The following is a 20,415-nucleotide window of genomic DNA, read 5'->3' on the forward strand; positions in this document are numbered from 1 at the left end:
TGAGTACAGTTAAAACCTTGTTGATGTGGTTGTCTTAGTCTTTTGTTATATTGCATTAAAAAACTAATTTTTTTATGATCAGGATTGTAGTTTTACCGCAAATGAAGACAGCACTATTGAAATTCTGTCTACACTGAAGAAACTTACTGCATTCAACAAGTAAGCTTTCTGTCTTTAACATTGCTCATCTTTCCAACAGTAACATAATCTATTCCTACTTGTAAACGTGGCTTTACAGACTAGGCTACACTTTATTGTTAGCTCATTGACGAAATGTTAAATGCTCTCCCATGTGTTAGTCAATAAATGAATGAATGTAAATATGTAAAATGTGATTGAATTTGTTTCTGTGCGTTGCTGTCTAGTGCTCAGGATCTGTCTAAATGGAGCCTGCATGAGCTGGGGACCAAACTGCTGGAGGCGGAGATCAAACACGGTGGTCTGCCCACGGAGATAACATTATTAATAATGCATCAGCCTTTCTACATTATCAGTCAGTTCTCCTTCAACATCATTTATCTCTCTCATCTATGATTCTTGTAGATAACAATTGAGGCTCTGCGCTGTATGTGTAGCTGTATCCTGTGGAAGCTCAACACTTTTGGTGAAGGTCTGACCTCCAGGGTAAGACGGCTGCCTTTCTCTAGCAATCATATTAGAGCGTGACCCCGTCATAGACGGATGATGTTATGCTTAGACTGCTAATGTCTACAAGTACAGATGGAAGGCCAGAGTTTTCCCTTGGGTAATTCATTAAAACAGCTTTTTTATATGCAAGTCTCTTTGTCTACAGTATTGCCGTATGATCCATCACGAAGATTCGTGGCCACGTTGCATTTCAGATATCACCACGGAGGCTCCTAGAGGCCTTGGGTTATGTCCAGTGGATTTTAATAAGTAAGCGATTGATCGTGAGTCCTTAGGAAAAGTAGGTGCAGGTGATGGATTGTAAGGGGCGTAATGGTTGCGTTCTTCTGTAGATGTTTCGCGGCTAATGTCTGGGCTTCTTATTAGGCCTGTGTTTCCATGCAATGCACGTGGTAATCATATTTGCCCACCTTTAACCTTAAAGTGGTGAAATATTGGCGACCTGTAGGTAAGAGACGTTCAGTCAGCAGTACAGAGGAGACTCTGGATTGGCTGCTTTCTCATCAATAACTGACAGTGCAGGCGGCACATTTTTGGCCTAGATGGAAACTCGGCTTAATCTGCAATTCTAATGATGATGGAAACCAGAGGTGAGGTGGAAAAGAGGTGCATTTGGCATAAAAATTGGGATGTATGTCCAATTCAGAAAATGTCTGCACAGAATGTGGAAAGCGTTTTGCACGTCCACTCCTGAATGTAACTATGAAAGAATATTTATTAACACCAGAGACTGACTGTGCTTGTATCAGTCCACATCATTTAAAACACTGTCAAGGTCTTTTCTTCCGGTTTCTATATTTAGTGTAATTATTATGCTCTCATTCTTGTCTGTGGTGTGTACCGAGCTCTACTCCCATACCACATTACTGTGCTATCGCTTGCATGTTTCACATAGAGTAAAGCAAATCTGTTCTGTTGTCTTTATCAGAATTTGACAGTAGCATAATTTGTTATATGCAATTAAAAATGACAACATTTGGGTTTGTCAAAGAGCTTTTGTTGTATTCCGCATCAAGATTTTAGGTTAAAGATACATGAATGTCCTGAAACAAGTTTGTTTAAATGGCCCTGAAATGTGACAGGTGATTTTTGATAAATATCTTATGCAGTCTCTCATTTGTGATGGTTACAAAAACTATATGCACAATAAATGTTAAAGGGGACATATGATGAAAATCTGACTTTTTCCATGCTTAAGTGCTATAATTGGGTCCCCAGTGCTTTTATCAACTTAGAAAATGTGAAAAAGATCGACCCAGTAACTAGTTTAGGTTAGGGATGCACCGAATCCAGATTTTTTTAGGTTCGGCCGAATCCCGAATCCACCGTTTAAGATTCGGCCGAATCCGAAACCGAATACCGAATCCTACTCGCATCCTTATTCCAACACAGTAAAACACCTTAATGAAGTAAAAAACGTCTACAGCAGTGTATTTTTCATTTTATTTAATTTTAACTGTACATTATGCCAGGATGACAAGTTGGAAAAACTATTTTGACAATAACCATAAGCCTATGCATAATGAAAGCGATGCGTTGCGACACGCTCGTTTTTCCAACAAGCAAGCAGCTCCGCGCTGAAAACTATATTTAACTTTGAGTGAGAAGCTCCGCTCGTCAATGTCAGTCTTCACACGGCTGTCCAATTACAGTGGAGGAGGGGCGGGACATTACCACAGCAACCAACCGGCTCACAGCTGAAGTATCACAGCTACCAAGCGCTCGGCTGAAAAACAGCTGGCATTTGGGGTCCTCAAGGCGTTTTCAGCGGTGTTTAAAAGTTTTGGTGTGTCCAGCTGACCGAAAGAAAAAGCTCATCTCCACGTCAGCACCCGATGTGTGTAATCAACGGCTGCGTGACATCGACCAGCGTAGAGCAAGCCTAGGGTTCGGTTCGGTGGAAAAAAAATCTAGGATTCGGCCGAACCCGAACCCCGCCAAAAAGCCCAGTATTCGGCCGAATCCGAAACCGAATCCTGGATTCGGTGCATCCCTAGTTTAGGTAAACCATTTTTCACAAGCATGTGAAAAAATAGGTAATTGAAATTGGCTCCCCTGGTGATGTCAGAAGGGGATAAACCACCCCTTAATCTGTAGGGCTGTGTTGAAAAAATCGATTCACCGATTCTGAATCGATTTTCATGTTAATTTCTAAAGATCGATCTGTAACGTAGAGGATCGATTTAATAATTAATAACTTAAACTTGCCGCGTCATTGAATTCACGCATGCGCGCGAGGTGGAAGGACATTAAAACAACAAACATATAATAGCGATCAGTAACGTTAAGCAAGCGGTTGTTTTGAAAACTCTAGAAACGCTCAAAGCTGCGATCTATATGTAAAATAATCCACTCATAACAAATGAACGAGTTATTTGTGTAATTTTTAAAATAAGCGCCAGTGAATCCAACGCGGGTTTCCAGCGAAACTCTCTCTCTCTCTCTCTCTTGACCTCTGTGCTCATGCAGCCGGTCTCTGACGGGCAGAGGTTTCTTGAGGCGCGTGCAACGGGTGGCCAAATAAAGAGTTCTTTTCGCACATAATGCTAATAGTTGTAAAGTTTTCTGAACTTTAAGCAAGCTAAGACAAAACTCGCGTTTATATCAGTGACACGTGCGCTGCTGGAGCGATGTAGTTTGACGCTTAATTTGCTTACAGTACAAACATCTTTGATTAGAAAGACGAGTAAGATACGCAAATGTTAATATGTAATAGAAAGTAAAGAGCGTCAAGACCTTAAAACAGACTTCATCACATCATAGCACCCGTCATAATATATATATCTAGACCTCCGTCTCTCATATATACAGGAATTTATCCTGTCTGTAGGTTTGTGCCTAAATTTATACCTGTTCATTTTACATACTGCCTGTTTTTAATGTAATGTATGCATAAATACAAAAAACAATGCATACTATAGCTTCAATAGTCTATTAAAATTAATAATAACTCATTTAAAAACAAGATTCTGTCTATCAAGACTTAATCTGTTGTTATCCTCTGAGCATTTTCACTTTAACATTATTTACTTTAAATTGTCTATATTTTAAAACTGTGGTGAGCAGTTAAAAGCTATAGTGAGTGGCAAATAACTGCACACTTTTATAATCCAAAAACAATATAAACTGAAAAACATGTATACCATAAAATATACTGATACCGTGAAATAAATGACTCATGGAATAGATTTTTGGTCATTCCGCCCACCCCTATCTGGCACCATTTCGGGCTTTTTTCAAAAACACTTATCTAAATCTCGAAGATCGGATCGGATCGAATCGAATCGAACAATGATAATCGATTCAAGATCTTGAGAATCGTAATCGAATCGATTCTTGAAATTTGAATCGAAACCCAGCCCTATTAATCTGCACTATCCAACCACAGCATTTAGTGCAGAGATCAACTCATTTGCATTGTAAAGGACACACCCAAAAACTGGCACATTTTTTCTCACACCTACAAAGTGGCAATTTTAACATGTTATAATAAATTATCTATATGATATTTTGAGCTTAAACTTTATATACGTACTTTGGGGACACCAGAGATTTATTTGACATCTTAAAAAAGTCTTATGAAATGTCCCCTTTAAGCATTTGTTCAATACTTTAGAAAAAATTTAAATAGCGAATAGAGTTTTATGTCACCTCTGAACAACTTCAAACGTATTATAAATCATTTGTATAAGACAACGTTTGTAATTTTTGTGTGTTGCATGTGCTTTTCTTAGGAGTCTGCCCTTCACCGGAGAAACCAGCTTCGGGTCTTCTGTGAGAAATGCCATCGCTGTTTGTCGCACGCCCAGCAGCTCGTAAGAGAGCAAGTAAGCATTGTGTTTCTCTCTATGTTGACACTCCATTCAATCTTTCTTCAAAATTCTTGTTCTCAAACAATTCAGATCCTATACATGTATGTGTTAAACGGTAACACTTGTGCCAGTGGGCACTGTTTTAGGCACATACTCATAGCTTTCTGACATCAAATGAACCCACTAAATAAAGTTAAAATGAATCAAAGTTTCTTGCAACAACAGACTTGCAGTGTACTGGTCTCAGCTTTAATATACGGTAGTTAACAAATTGTAGTTTTTTCATAATTAGTTTAATGTCGTCTTTGTTTCATGTTTGTTAATTGATCATCGTGTCTTTGTTATTTTTCATGTAGGCCTTCATGTGTTTAAGTGATGTTCTCATAGCTCATAGTAACCAGCTTCAGACGTGGGACTCTTCAGCAGGTTCTCCGGTGCTGTACACCCCTGATCCAAAACTCCAAAAAGCTCTACTGTCCTTTATCATGGAGCACATCTTCATAAGTCCTGACCTGGATACCCACAGCAGTAAAGGTTTTCCTTAGTTTCTATTCCTCTTCATTGGTCTGTGTTCTGCATTGGGTGAACTGAACGAACTGTAAGTGTCTTGAAAGCTAGTTGCCTTTCTGAATCATTTGTAGCCGGGTGATTCTCACGAAATCCAGATTTAGAAAGTGTCCAGCATCAGATTTTTTAAAAAGCCCTTGAAGCCAATTTTTTTTGCACATATAAGATTAAGGTCTTAACTTACTATAACCATTATTTTTAGAAGATTTAAAAATATTTCCAATAGAATTATTTAGATGTTTTAGATTATCATTATCAAAAATTATCATGACTGCAACATGATATTACATAAAATGTATGCATTTACAAACTCATGTTTCGGTAATGAGAACTAAAAAGTTGTCTAGGTACTATGACAAACAAAATTTTAACTTTTATCTGGATAGAAAAAATAAGAACTGCTTACCTGGTAGCCATCTTGAGTGTCACAGTCAAATATGTCTTTTTTTCAATTATGTATTTTTTTTGAAAATGATTAAACAATGATTGAACATTATTGCGGAGGATGAGAAAATTGGTCTTGGACACATTTAGATTCCTTATTATTGTCTCTACATTTCAAATGATCACCAAATAGCACATGTTTCATTACTGTAAATGTTTATAGTATAACATGCACTGAAGCTTTTTATCTTTTAGATTTTTTAATTATAAATATTTCTATGTCAAAGAACCCAAATCCAGTCATGGACCCGTTGCGGTAATGAAAATGTTCCCCTTAAATGTGGAAAAAACAACAAAATTGTTTTGTATGATGTCATTTGAAATCATGTGCAAAATAGTATGTAAAGAGATGTTTGTAACTGCATCTTATTTTGATACTCTTCAGTCACACCAAAAGCGTTTATGGCAGTTGCAGGCGCCTTTTTTGAATGATATTCTATGGGCAGGGCGCGTTTGCGCGCTGTTTATGCGCGCCGAGCGCCTTGCGGTTTTCTGCCGCCTGCCGCGCACGCGTTTTTGAAGGAGCGCTGAGAGCGGAGAAGCGCCTGACGTCATTCGCGTCTTCCATTGTCCAATCGAATGAGGGGAGAGGCGGGCACGTTGTGCTGAGGGAAGTTTACAGTTGCTTTTAAGAACCGGACTCCACTCGCTCACTCTCTCCTGCGTGTTTATGCACCTCTCACCCTCAAACAAGGTCAGAGCAAGCGCCCTCTTTTTAAAGTTTCTGCTAATATGACAGTTAACAGCAAAAGAGCGCTCACGCTTCAATATTTGATTGACAAGACAGCTGACTCGGTGGTTGCTTAGCAATATGAAAAGCCGCGCCGCACTGCTCTTTTTAAAAAAAGGCAGTGCGTCGCGCCTTGCGTTTGCAAGCGTTTAAAGCGCTTTTGGTGTGACTGGCCCCTTACTTTGCATTTACTTTTTTATCAAAATGTTTCATGACACCTCGTAAATCTAATTTCGCGAGAATCACCCAGCCATGTTAATAGGATTTAACATGTTGCTTTGAAAAGTCCATAAACAAAAAAAACGTTCACGTTTAGAACACAAATAGACTATAGACTCACATGCCCTGCAGAAACAATGATAATAGGGTAATTTTTCCCGAATAAACCATAGCTATGAACCAATCAGAATCCAGTACTGGAACTATCAGTTTTATAAGTTCTCTTATTCTGCTCCGTTATTATTTGTGACCCTTAACCACAAAACCAGTCATAAGTCGCACAGGTTTATTTGTAGCAATAGCCAACAATACATTGTATGGGCCAAAATTATTGATTATTATTTTTATGCCCAAAAAAATGTTAGGATATTAAGTAAAGATCATGTTCCATGAAGATATTTTGTATATTTCCTACCATAAACATATAAAAAAATGTATTTGTCATTAATAATATGTGTTGCTAAGGACTTCATTGAACAACTTTAAAGACAATTATCTCAATATTTAGATTTTTTTGCACCATCACATACCAGATATTCAAATAGTTGTATCTCAGGCCAAATATTGTCCCATCCTAACAACCCATACATCAATGGAAAGCTTATTTATTCAGTATTTATTGACCTTTTTTGGTGGTCCCAGGGTCACATTTAGGTTATGTTTACATTAATGCGTTTATCCTTTAAAACGCGTTACTTTTGCTACGTTTACGCCTTTCATCTACACTACATCACCGTTTTCGACCCTCATAAACGGATTCGTTTGCAAACGCTGCAGACCCTGTTTTAGTTTGAGAACTCAGACGTTGCTGAGTGTAAATGAACGTAGAGTCTTATGTAAACGAACAGCTGATGTTAACATGACAGCGCATCATTTTCAAAGTAAAAATTATTTTATTCAGGTAAATGGAGGTTTGCAACGGAGGTTTTGCCAAAAATAGTAAACATCTACCAACCAGCTATAATAAAAGCTATATCGGATTGTTTTAACATGTATCCTTATAGATAATGTCTATTTTATATTTATTTTTGAGCATTGCTGGGTTTGAATATTGTTGTAATGTGTTTATGTTTTGTTTAAATTTAGTTAGCTTATTACGAAAGATAGACTGTAATTTTAAACGCCATATAGGGCGTTGTAAAGGCCAATATGAAGGGAGAATTGTAATGGGTCAGGCATTATTTTCGAGTTTAATTTAAGTTTTGTTTTCTACTTTAAAATGAATTTCGTTTCAGATAATTTGTCTCTTAATTTTAATCAATGTTTTGTTGATAAGTTTTGTGAATATAAATTAATAAAAACAATAAACTCAACAACGTCATTAATATTTAATATTCGTTATAAAATCAAAAATAACCTATTAATCATATTAATATGTTGTAGGGGTAGAACAGTATAAGACTTACCCAAACACATTTTTATGTTCAAAAATAGTGTCTGTTGTAGTTGCCAGCAAAGGACCCAGGTATGAATTTTTGTCAATATCACACACACCTAGGCTGCATAAATGCGCAAAGGTAAGCTATTATTAGAGTAATAAGTTATTTTACACTTTTATGCGCATGCCCAGTTACGTGATTGGTCATGTTTCATGCGTATATGGTGGTTTATAGTGTGGATGAAGATTCTTTTTAAAATGCCAGTATGAACGAGGATCGTTTTCATTTTAAAATGCCGTTTTAAAACGCAAATGCTCTAATATAAACAGGGCCTTAGTGGTGGCCGGTGACTCTTCTGAGGGGCGCGAATTCAAAACATTTCTTGTCATGTCAAAATATGTGATCTGGAAAGCATGAGCATCTCTTTTATCATAACCCCTTTGAAGCATCTGCAGCAGGCATGTATTGTGATGCACATAGGTTAACACGACGCGCAAAACACATGAGTGTATAAATACACTTTGTTACAAGCTTCGTATCTTGCGCCATAAAAAGCCCCCGGCCACCACTGTTCACATTTTGTCCTGTTGGTTTTACCCACACTTCGGTTATGCATCTCCTTCCGGGGAGTTGTATTATCTGTTTAAATGCTAAACGAATTCAGATTTTTATTCTGAAGTGTGTCAGCTTATGCACAACTGTAAAATGGTACAGAGTTATTTTGAAGCATAATTTTGCCAGCAGATGGCAGTCTGCCTCTATCTTTTTACCAACTTCAGGTACAAGATACCATCATGTAGAAACACAATCGGCCTATTAGTGAGACATTACTCTAGCTGTATTTGCTTGTGGTTATTTAATGTAATTGCTTCTCATCTTTGCACTGACCTATGACACATGCCCATAAATTAGGTAGGATCATTATTGCACACATAATCTATTATCATAATTATCTATTAGACTAGATTTTCCAAAAAACAGATAATAAAATGAACAGAGACCCAGCAGAATTACATTTAAAAGCCAGCACAAGATCTTTAAAAACAAATCTTTGCTAGTCATATAAAATTACAATACATGCTGAAAATCAATATTAGCTCTCTTTACGACACTCACAACCATACAGTATAAGACAACATCAAATTTTGGGGTATTTGATTAGAAATCAAGAGTGACCGAAGCAAATCGCATCAATTCTGTAAATATTTCAGCGAGTCGTCGATCTGCGCTGGCACGAATTCCTTACCTCTTGAAAAATGCAATATAGGCTTTCGCTGGTAACTTGTAATAAAAAGCAATTTAGTTATTGGATTGTCGTCTCGTCGCTAATGCTGTTATGAAAGCTCTCTATTAAGTGATGGCTTCAGGAGCAGGCAGGGGACGATAGATACATTCAGTTTTCAGGGCCAAAATCATGTTAACTTTAGCTTACCTCAGGAAAGCATTTCATTTATAAGAGTTGAGTATCATAATTATACTACTGGGTTATTGAATCTCCACTTCTCCGTTTCGACCTCTCTTTCTCTCTCTCTGTCTGCCTGCGCAGTCGGTGAATGTGAAGAGTATCGACTGGAAGACTTACACAGGCGCAGGAATCTTCTGGCTGCGTACTGCAAGCTGATAGTACACAGTGTGCTTGAGATGAGCATGGCTGCTGAAGTTTTCAAGCAGTATGTGAAGGTACACTTAACTCTCAAAACACTAACCATGGCAAACACAAGATTATAAGTAAACAAAAGCTGAACGATTCATGAAGCACAACAGCATGCATTTAAGTTGCACTGTATCTCATTTGCAAGCCATTTGCTTCAAACTGAAAGTTCTTTAGAGGAGTGAAGTCTGACCAAATACATAAACTGTTGCATTGATTGTTGCTTTATTTTATGATGTGAAGTGATTCATCAGCTGTTTAACAGACTGACAGAATTGACTGCACTCCTCTGCTCATAACTGGACCTCTTAGGCTTTGAATTTATGAGTTGATAGGTGGGATTTACAGCGGCGTGCGTGTTTGTGTACTTGTGTGTGTGTTTGACACGTTGACATGTTAGGAATGGCCGCTTAGATGGGCCAGCGCAGAGCCGCCAGCAGTCTCTTAACAACATTCTTCCTGATCTGGCATTCAAAGAGTCATTTACACACAAACACACACACACGCACACAAACTCTCGTTCTGAACGATGGCTTTCAAAATTGGGGCAAATGACATGAAGTTGGCGAGTGATGCAAACTTATTTGCCCAACTTCCTGTGTTCACAGCTTTCGGTAACAAGGAGACACTTCAGCGTGCAACATTGCCAAATTTCATGAACAAATTAGAGCCTCTTGAATAATATTTATTAAAGCATATACAGGAGTAATAAATCTAGGCTGTTGTTTGGTAATTGGCGGACCAAGTGGAGATCTTCAGCGAAGGTGTTTGATACAGTATGCTAGTCAATGTATCTGAGCACTTTGTAGGTCTGACATGTGTATTAGCTGCGACACGTTCAAGAAGTTTCCTGTGTTGAAGGGACACTCCACTTTTTTTGAAAATATGCTCATTTTCCAGCTCCCCTAGAGTTAAACGTTTGATTTTTATTGTTTTGGAATCCATTCAGTCGATCTCCGGGTCTGGCGCTACCACTTTTAGCATAGCTTAGCATAATCCATTGAATCTGATTAGACCATTAGCATCATGCCTAAAAAAAATAACCAAAAGTTTCGATATTTTTCCTATTTAAAACTTGACTCTTCTGTAGTTACACTGTGTACTAAGACAGACGGATAATTAAAAGTTGCGATTTTCTACGCAGATATGGCCAGGAACTATACTCTCATTCTGGCGTAATCATCAAGGACTTTGCTGCCGTAACATGGCTGCAGGAGACGCAATATAATTTCACTTTGAACATAAGTATTGCATTGTTACTTTCGACCCTGTCATGTGGGTGAAAATTAACCAAAAAAGATTTTGGTTTTTAGTAAATATACATGACTATGACCTTGTTAATATGTAACTGCAAACATATTTTGTCATTTATCTATGCAAAATATAATTAAATTACATTTTAAATTTAAGTTTAATCAAACGTTTCAAAAGCAACCCAATAGTACAAACTTGAATTGTTGAGAATAAAACATTTTATTTAACTTAATTAGGTTGTGAATTTATGAGAATCTATATTACGCAAATTAAATTCAATTAAATTAAATTGTCCGACAGGTACTCATTTAAAACCGATTTACTTTTATTCTAAAAAAACTCTGAGATGGCAAACTTCAGGATGTGTTACGGTACATTCACACGGGACGGAAGCGTTAACGCTTGACAGAAGGCTTGTCTGAAGCGTGGCCAACAACCAATCACAGTGGCCGCAACACATGCTCCGGTCTTCCATAAACGTAATTGGCTGGCTCTGCCTAGGTTATTTGCATAAGGCGATCTGATTAGCTGACGCACGCGTTGCCGCTTGAAAAGTTGAGAAATGTTCAACTTCTGCCTCGAGCAACGGCGCCGACGGATCCTCAATTCAGTTTGGCAACACATGACGTCACCCATTAAAGGTAGGGTATCTAATTTTGAAAAATGCTAACGGTAGCTGACTAGAAATGAAACCACGATCCCACCCTCCATTCAAATAGCCATCCAAAGTCACGTCTCTTTCAAAACACATGAACACACACAGATCAGACGGTCACATCCCATGTCTCATTCACTAGTGAGAAAACTTTGCAGTACAAAGTGAATAATATTACCAAAATAACCAACACAAACAACTGGTTTACATTAGAATTAGTTAAAGCACACTTTCGGTTGTGTAGACGTAGTAACTTTATTGTTACGCTAATCCGTAAACAAACACAAATTTCATAAGCAACACAATGTTTCATTAAAGTAGAATATCTGAATCCATCTCAATACAAACATATCACGTACCTACCTTACCAAAATAAACAGTGCAACGACCCTTTCAGACTCTTTGCCTCCTGCAGCTGTTTGCATGTCGTGGTAAAGCAGTAAAGTTACCGATGTTAATTTTGGTTTTTGCTCTTTGCTGATCCAGGCAGTTTTTGCTGTTGTTGTTATAAAACACGTCTTTCATTTTGTGGCTCCTGTGCAAGTTGTCAATTCAGCAGGAAAGTTTGCCATTCTCCCTCTGTTTACAGACGGGAGGTAAGCGCGTGAACATGCCGATGACGTATGGTGTCTGCGTGAAGAGGCTTGCGCGGTGGCATTCAAATTACGCTTGCGGATGAGGGACAAAAAAGGCAATGTCCTTTCAGACCGAGATCTATGATTGTTTGAAAATTTTTTTGGTCCTACGCCTTTCACAGATGACATAAATTTCTACAAATACATTTAAACAACTTAACATAGTGATTGCTATCAGGATGTGAGGAGACTTTTAACCAGCATAACTAAAAGTGTTTCTGGATCAAATCAGATAACCCTGCCTTTAAAAGTGAATGGGAAGCGTAAACGCTTACGCCCCGTGTGAATGTACCGTTACAGCACTAAATAACTTGTTGATTAATCAGTATATTGTAACTCATGAAACAAGAAACACAATGTGTTATTCGAAAAAAATACCACTTTAGGAATTTACTTACCATGGTCAAAAACAGCTTTCTGGACCTACATGTTGGAAACGATGACGAAATAACGTGATATTTGTAAGCTCTGTCAAGGGTTGCGTGGTAAGGATGCCGTCATAGTTTGGAATGCAAATGTAGTCAGTGCTCTGAAAAAAACGATTTGTTTCTTTTGTCTCGTGTTACTTTTACCCCGGTTCTCCCCTACAGAGAGAAAGTCGATGGCGGTCTGAACAGGGCCTAATACAGTGTTCTTGTAGCTTAACTGGGGAAAACATATATGAAAACATGAAGTCACATCAGCTTTATCGCTCACCACATTACTTTATCTCCCCCACAGTATTACAATGACTTCGGTGACATCATCAAAGAGACCCTGAACAGGACGAGGCAGATGGACAAGATCGAAAGCGCACGAACGCTGGTGCTGTGCCTTCAGCAGGTATGGAGAATGCATTCCTTCACGAACAGTCTTTATCTATCACCACGTCATATGACATTTTTCTGCGTGGCACATCTGTGCAGCCGATTGTCCTGAGCTCTGTGATGGGGCTCTGCAGCTGTCGACACCTCAGAGACACAACGAATGCGCCCCTCCCACAGTGTCACCATCATCGGAAAGTTCCAGAAGCTTTTCCATTCTTTCAATAGCTTAATGGTAGAGGCCTTTACTGAGGGGTGTGGTGGAAGCTTTTACACAATTTAACTCATGCACAGACCATTAGGATTTGTTTTTTATGTGACAGATTACAGTCTGTGAGTAATGCAGTTTTGTGATACAGGGGTTTGCTAAACCTACTCACCTAAAGTCTATATTTTTCATATATGTATGCCTTCTTAGGTACCGTCTTAGACTCTTGTCAGGCAACAGTAATATGCTGTATTTTCTTTACCACCAAACCAAGTCTTTGGCCACCGTGCAATGGCATTGTATTAGGTAAAAGTGTCAAGTATTTAGTGTAACCCTTACACATGAGCGATAGCAGGACATTTTAATTCTAATTTAATGATTTCAGGACTTCAAGCGATGCTCAGGCCAGGTATCCAAATGACCCCATGATTTGCTCGCCTTCGGGCATTCCGGGATACATATGTCCATCATCTTTTAGACGAACACATTTGGAGTTGTTTTGGTGGATGTCCTTGCTTTTCCAAGCTTATAACGGTAGAAAACGGTTCAGGGAACAACTTCTGACTTTGAAGCCCAAAAACGTGCATCCATCCTTTACAGAAGTAATCCACACGGCTCCAATGGATTAATAAAGGTCTTTAGCGGGTAATCAATGTGATTTTGTTAGAAAAATATCTGTATTTATAACTTTATAAACTATAATAGCTAGTACGGATGCTCCGATCAGGATTTTTGCTACGGATTACCGATTTGTTATCTTCGGCCGATACCGATTACGATAGCGATTTTTTTTAAAGCTGATATGCAAGCTCTTTGATGACTGTAACTGTTAACTTTTTTTCTAGATAAAGTAATACCACAGATGTTGCCTTTGTTATATTACTTGCAGTAATTGGGTATATTACTGTTTTAATAGAGAATCAAATAAATAAGCACAACAAATATTTATTCTGCAAAGAGATATTTAATATCTCTTTAAAAAGGTTTATGTCTCTTAAAAGTAATGAAAATTAAACACTTCACAGGCTTTACTGTATGAATTAAATATACACGCATTCGTATGAAGTATAATGCTGCGTTTACACCAGCCACGTTTCAGGTGTCAAAATCGCGTCTAGTTTGCCGCTTGAACAGAATCAGCAGAATCAGAATCATGAGCAGAATCAGGCTTCTGATTGGTTAACGTAAGTTCACATTTTTCAACTCTGGCATCAGCCGCAAATTCGCGTCAAACGCAAAATGCACAAAAAGCACCATTTGCGCGTACCGTGCCAGATGCTCAATTCGCGCCATTCGCGAGAACTAGATGCGCGAATGAGGCAGAATCATGTCTACCGCGCTAAACGCCTCATTCGCGCCACATTTGCAGCCACATTTGCAGCCACATTCAGGATCCCTATGATGACAAAAGTAAACACAAAGATCGATTTATGAGATCGGCAAATTTAGCGAGTACTGTTCAAGTCATTTAATGCCATTATTGTCCGATACCGATCGGGGGCCAATTAATCGGAGCATCCCTAATTGCTAGGTTAAGGTAACGAAACCATCTTGGACTTACGCGATTCATAAGAGTCACTGCGCAGCATACCATGGCAACGAATGCTCACTATGCTCTCGCGTGAATCAAGTTCCATCGTAACCGGAAGCTAGTTATTACAATTTAAAGCGTAACTAAACCCCTGGTCAGAGCTTGACTCCGCCCACTGTTAATATTTGAAAAATGCAAGAAAAGTGGGCGGATCCCAACGGAGATAGAGGGGACGAACCAAGCTCGTACCAAGTGTGTGGTGAGATCGTAACAAGGGCGTGGTGAGCTTGAACCTGCTTACGTCACAAGTTACTTTTTGGACCCAACATCCAATAGGAAAATTCAACTGCAGTAGCCACCGTTCAGCCTGAAGAGGGCAGCACTTAGACATTTTTACACCATATATTATAGTATTGAAACACTTTATATCCAAATGTCAAAAAACTTTCTAAAATCAATAAACAGCACTAATAAAGTATCATTCTTACAGATCATTAACTAAAAAAAGTTAGTTTAGGGTTTAGTTACTCTTTAATAAAGTAAAAAATATGGATATTTTTCTTACAAAATCGCATCGATTACCCGCAGAGGACCTTTATTAGCCCCTTATGGAACGGCTGAAATTCCACAAGGGGGCGTATTTGTTCCTCAGACCTTGCACAATAAACGTGACATCCGAATATATTCATTATAAATCATGAATGAAAAGTGAGATTGGAACGAATGTCCATTAGTGAACTAATTGTATACACTAATTATATCGTAATTCGGTCAGAAACGTCAAGATTGTGAGATGAACAAATCGTTTTGGATTAGAAGGCTTGGATATTCCATTTCCTTGGACTTTTGGGGATTTATGAACAATTTGTTTTGGACAAAACTGTCTACGGCAGCATTTTTTTTTAATTGCCAGCCAGTGCCAGCATTTTTCACGATTTTCACAAATGTTTAATGCCTTCCATAAAATGTTCTTCTTTAAATATATTAAGATACAATATATCAAATGAAAGAGTTAACCCCTTAGAGCCATGTGAATTACCTCTGTTAATGACGAATGCACGTTTTTGGGTTTAAAGTTAGAAGTTGTTCCCCGATACCTGTTTCCTACCATTATAAAGCTTGATAGAGCAAGGACATTTACTAAAATAACTCCAAAATGTGTTTGTCTGAAAAATGATGGACATATGTATCTCAGATTGCTTGAATGTGAGTAAATCATGGAGTAATTTGGATATTTGGCCAGAGTATCCCTTTCAGTCTTCTCAAAAGAGTTCAAGAAGCCCTTAAGGCCAAGAGAGGTCAGAAAAAGCCATTTTGATCTGAAATAGTATTTTTTACCTTTTGTGTAAATATATTTATTTTTATATTGTTTGTAAGAGAGTAAAAATAAATAGGTGGTGGTGGTGGTGGCCTAAGAATTTAGCACGATACTGTATATCTGTCAATCTCTCAAATGAAAATGTAACTCGTCATTGATGTTCAGCTGTACCTGAGGCTGAAACAGGAGCAGGACCGAGGGAACACATGCAGCTCCAGGGTTCAGACCTACAGCAGCATCAAAGAGCTGGCCAGACGTTTCTCGCTCACCTTCGGCTGGGATCAGATCAAATCCCGCGAGTCTCTGGCCATGATTCACAGGTACTACTACTGTCTTTATTCAGGGTAATACGAGTTCATTTGACAGTGCGTGACTCTTTGAAACCAAATGATGCTATATTTGTGCATCAATAAAAATAGTTACGTCAAGACGCGGCATGGCTTCATTTAGCCAACGCACAAGAGTCCTGTCTTTGGTTATTTGAGGGCTGAGGAATTAATTTTGCCATGGGCTGTTCTGATCTCATATTAGGATACAAATATAGATGGATGGGAGAAGAAATAGTCAGGACTTAAAAGGTAAAGCATGCGTGAATGGATTCGTGATTCTCAGTGACATCTGGGTTGCTTTGTGCAGGGATGGCATCGAGTTCGTTTTCAAAGGATTTGTTCAGCAGTCTGAAAAACACTCCCCACCACACATCTCGTACCTCATCATCCTCAGCGAGTTTTCTAGTAAGCTGCTCAAACCTGACAAGAAAACTATGTGAGTTACAAGTTAGAAAACAATTATGCATAAAACTCTTAAAATTTCTTAGCGGTTAACATCTTGATTATTTTCTTTAGTTACAGTTACTTGCAGAGGTCTGCTGGTGAACAGGTCATTAACAATAGAGAGGAGAGCTGGATGCCTCTTATTTACTACCGTGCATCTCTGATGGGCACGGCCGAGGGAGAAGATGCCGTCTCCTTCATCAGCTCTGACACTAACAAACAGCCCTCTCTCAGCAACCACTCAAGGTCACCCTCAATAAAACAAGTTCAGTTTGAAGATCAGAGATTCATAAATCTGAGTTTATTCAAAAGGTACAAAGTAGTTGATAAATGACATGGGTATGAATGGTTTGCTTTTAACATCAGGATGTTAGGTTATATGCTATATACTATATTAGGTTATATAGTTTTATACAAAGCTATTTGCAGTCCATTAAAGCTATACATTTAATAATTATGTTTGTTCTCTGGGGATCAAATGCATGGACTATCACAATGCCATAACAGTAGGAACTCACATTTGTAGTTTATGTGTCATTTCATTCCTATTTTCTACAGATCAGAGATTCATTTCACCCTCTATAGAACCAAAAGGATGCAAGCTAGCGAAAAGGTAAGGACAATAAAAGTTTTTATTAACAAACTAGTGAGAAAAACAGTGAATCACATGCTTTTATATTTTTTTGTATGGGCAGTCCTGAAGAAACAAAGGTCCAACAAAGCACGAGCAGCAGTCTCATAGCTGATAAAGGACCACAGGACAGTGATGAGGTGGATGTTGATACTGTAGATATTGATGTTTAACTCATTCCCCGCCAGCCTTTTTTTTAAGTTGCCTAAAAATGTTTGTTCAAACTTAAATGTTCTCACTTTTAAGTAGAGTATAGTGCTGGGCAAAGATTAATCGCGATTAATTGCATACAAAATAAAAGTGCATTTTTGCATACCATGTGTGTGTTTACTGTGTAATTATTATTTACACACACACACACATACATATAAACATTTCAGAAATGTTTTATTTATATATTCTTTTTTTGTTTATAAATAATATAGAATATACACGTATATACATACATGCATGCATACATACATACATACATACATACATACATACATACATACATACATACATACATACATACATACATATATATATACATACATGTAAATGTTTCTTAAGTACATACATGAATGTGTGTGTATTTATATATACTAGGGCTGTCAATAGATTAAGAAAAATTATCTAGATTAATCGCATGATTTCATGAGTTAACTGCGATTAATCGCAAATTAATCGCACATTTTTATCCATTCTAAATTTACCCTAATTTAACACTTTTCAGGTTTTTAATATTCTAATCATATATACATATATAGATGCTTTATGCAAATGTATGTTAACAACAGCCTGTTTACATTTTAACAGAATCACCAGCCATTGTTTTGTATATGAATTTTCCTTTCAGAAGATTTTTCTTTCTCCATTTTTGTTTGCTGCTGCATCATTTGTGACATGTGCTGGCAAGTTGAGTCGGAATTAGCAAATTTAAAAAAAAAATAGTTGTTCATATTTTGACATTCTCTATTAAAACATAGAACAATGCATGATTTGTTAACAAAATAGAGTCAAATTACCACAAACATTTCCACATCCATTATATTACCACATCAATACCTTAAAATCACTGGTAAAACTAATAGATTTAGCACACACAAAGCAAAAACATCATCAATGTATGTTCAACTTTTTTTCCTTTTGTTTGATTGACATTGAGACAGACTGCTTAAAATCTAAGTGATCTAATATAATGTTACACATCAGATAGTTTTACCCAACAGTTAACCAAACATTTAATTAAAACATAACAGATTAAAGAGCCTACCTGCGTGAATTCTTATCAAAACAGATATTTGTAAAACTGTAATTTTGTGTAGATGTCTATATATCCGGGTCGCGCACTCGCGCGTCTGTGTGCACGCGCTTCAGATATCAGTCAGTCAGCGTGAGGGGATCGCTTTTGAGTCTTGTCGCTCTTAATAACTCTTTAACATTAATCAGGTACCGAACTTTATCTCTCTTAATGACTCTTTTAACATCAAGCAAGTCCTGCAGTCTATTTTCTAAGTCATGCATAAAAGCGAAACCAAAATGAATTGAGACGCATCTTTGTATTAGATTAAGCATTAGGAGGACGGTAACGTTACACCTCTCAGACGTATAAATAAAGATCATATCAGATGTCCAACGAGCATTTAGAGCATTGGATTTGGTAGACAATTTGCTTAATGTTCTTATTTCTATGAAAACCTTTTACTCATTTAGAGAGAGTCACATTTGTCTGCGACTGCGTCTCTGTTCATTCAACTATGGGCTGGACCAAGGGTCAAACAGAAATTGCGCGTTGCGTTAATCTCCGTTAATAAAATTAGTGGCGTTAAAATGAATTTGCGTTAACGCGTTATTAACGCGTTAATTTTGACAGCCCTAATATATACATAATAATTACACACAAAACACACTTATATATTATGCAAAAACAAACTTTTATTTTGTATTTTTTTACTTTGCCCAGCACTAATGTTTTAGTTGAAAATGTTTAAATATTTTAGTTTTTTTTTTAGGTATCTGGCATCTGGTACATTTTGTAGCTTGTGTCTCCTTTCTTACATGTAAATACTGTACAAAATATGCCATTAAGTGGTAATAATTATGAGCAAATCGAGATACCTAGTATTCCGGTGCTGAAATGTATATTTAAGGGTGTACAGCATTTACGGATTCAACTTTATTTGTTTTTGCACAAAACCCTGTTAAGCTAGAGTCCACGGGGCATGACCAGGGCCGCATTAACACTGTAAGGGGCCCCTGGGCTTTATCATTTTGTGTGGCCCTTTATCCACCAGAATTGCAGCCTACATTCACACAATCTTTATAATCACTAAGTGCAAGTTGTCAGGCTTTTATTTTGCTGGAATAAAGGGAATTACAAAATATTAAAACCATATCAGAATGCCCGCAATATACACAAATATCACTGCATAACATATGCACATAGTCCTAGGTGACCCGAATAGTCTAAGATTCGATGCTTTGACAGGAGAAGCCTGATTCGACTACTGCACAGTCAATTGTCGCAGATGTGTTATAAAATTGAGGATCATATAATTTTGGCTGTATAAGAGTGCACAGTATCTGATTTCATATTTAACAGCTTTCTCCCAATATAAAAAATATACATCCTATTATGATAATACTAAGTAAATAATATCAATAAATATTTTTAAAGTCTGTTAATAGCCTAAATCCCGTGACAGGGCTAGACGTCCATATCCAGAAACCATTGCAAAGTCTCTTTGTTTCTGCAATTAAAAATACAAAACAGGTAATTATATACTTTCGTTATTTTAAAATTAATTTTAATATTTCCTTATTTTTATTTAATTTATAGATTATTTAGTGTTATCTGATTAAACTATTTGTGGGTTTTATTCCCCTGCGCATTTAGGCATTTTGCACCCATGTTCTGCACCTATTGATTCTGACTTTATTTTGTTTTTATTTTTTATTAATTATAAAGGTAAATTCTTATCTAATTTAAGTTCTGTAAGTTTTGGATTGCTTTTCGTTGTGTCGATGTTGCGCGGTTGCATGCTGTCACTCACATTCAATTTAGCCGAACGTGCTGCTCTGCGTGATCATATTTAGGCATTCATCAAACGTAACATCAAAAAAACAGATTTTTTCGACAAGTATAAGTTTTAAAATGTATTTAAAAAGGTTGCTT

The 20,415-nt window shown here is 37.4% G+C and overlaps 1 protein-coding gene across 1 annotated transcript in view; it reads left to right on the plus strand.

Moving 5' to 3' along the window:
- LOC129452147 (cohesin subunit SA-2) overlaps positions 1 to 20,415 on the plus strand; it is a 34,045-nt gene that overhangs the window by 12,331 nt on the left and 1,299 nt on the right. Inside the window, exons 21-32 of the mRNA XM_073855286.1 lie at positions 83 to 159; positions 366 to 451; positions 542 to 624; positions 4,383 to 4,475; positions 4,817 to 4,994; positions 9,346 to 9,479; positions 12,715 to 12,816; positions 16,020 to 16,174; positions 16,491 to 16,619; positions 16,700 to 16,903; positions 17,184 to 17,240; positions 17,323 to 20,408. Of these exons, the coding sequence (XP_073711387.1) occupies positions 83 to 159; positions 366 to 451; positions 542 to 624; positions 4,383 to 4,475; positions 4,817 to 4,994; positions 9,346 to 9,479; positions 12,715 to 12,816; positions 16,020 to 16,174; positions 16,491 to 16,619; positions 16,700 to 16,903; positions 17,184 to 17,240; positions 17,323 to 17,431 (1,407 nt within the window). The 3' untranslated portion in view covers positions 17,432 to 20,408. The remainder of the gene's footprint in view (positions 1 to 82; positions 160 to 365; positions 452 to 541; positions 625 to 4,382; positions 4,476 to 4,816; positions 4,995 to 9,345; positions 9,480 to 12,714; positions 12,817 to 16,019; positions 16,175 to 16,490; positions 16,620 to 16,699; positions 16,904 to 17,183; positions 17,241 to 17,322; positions 20,409 to 20,415) is intronic.

This window comes from Misgurnus anguillicaudatus, chromosome 17 (assembly GCF_027580225.2).
Source record: "Misgurnus anguillicaudatus chromosome 17, ASM2758022v2, whole genome shotgun sequence".
Classification (NCBI taxonomy): domain Eukaryota; kingdom Metazoa; phylum Chordata; class Actinopteri; order Cypriniformes; family Cobitidae; genus Misgurnus; species Misgurnus anguillicaudatus.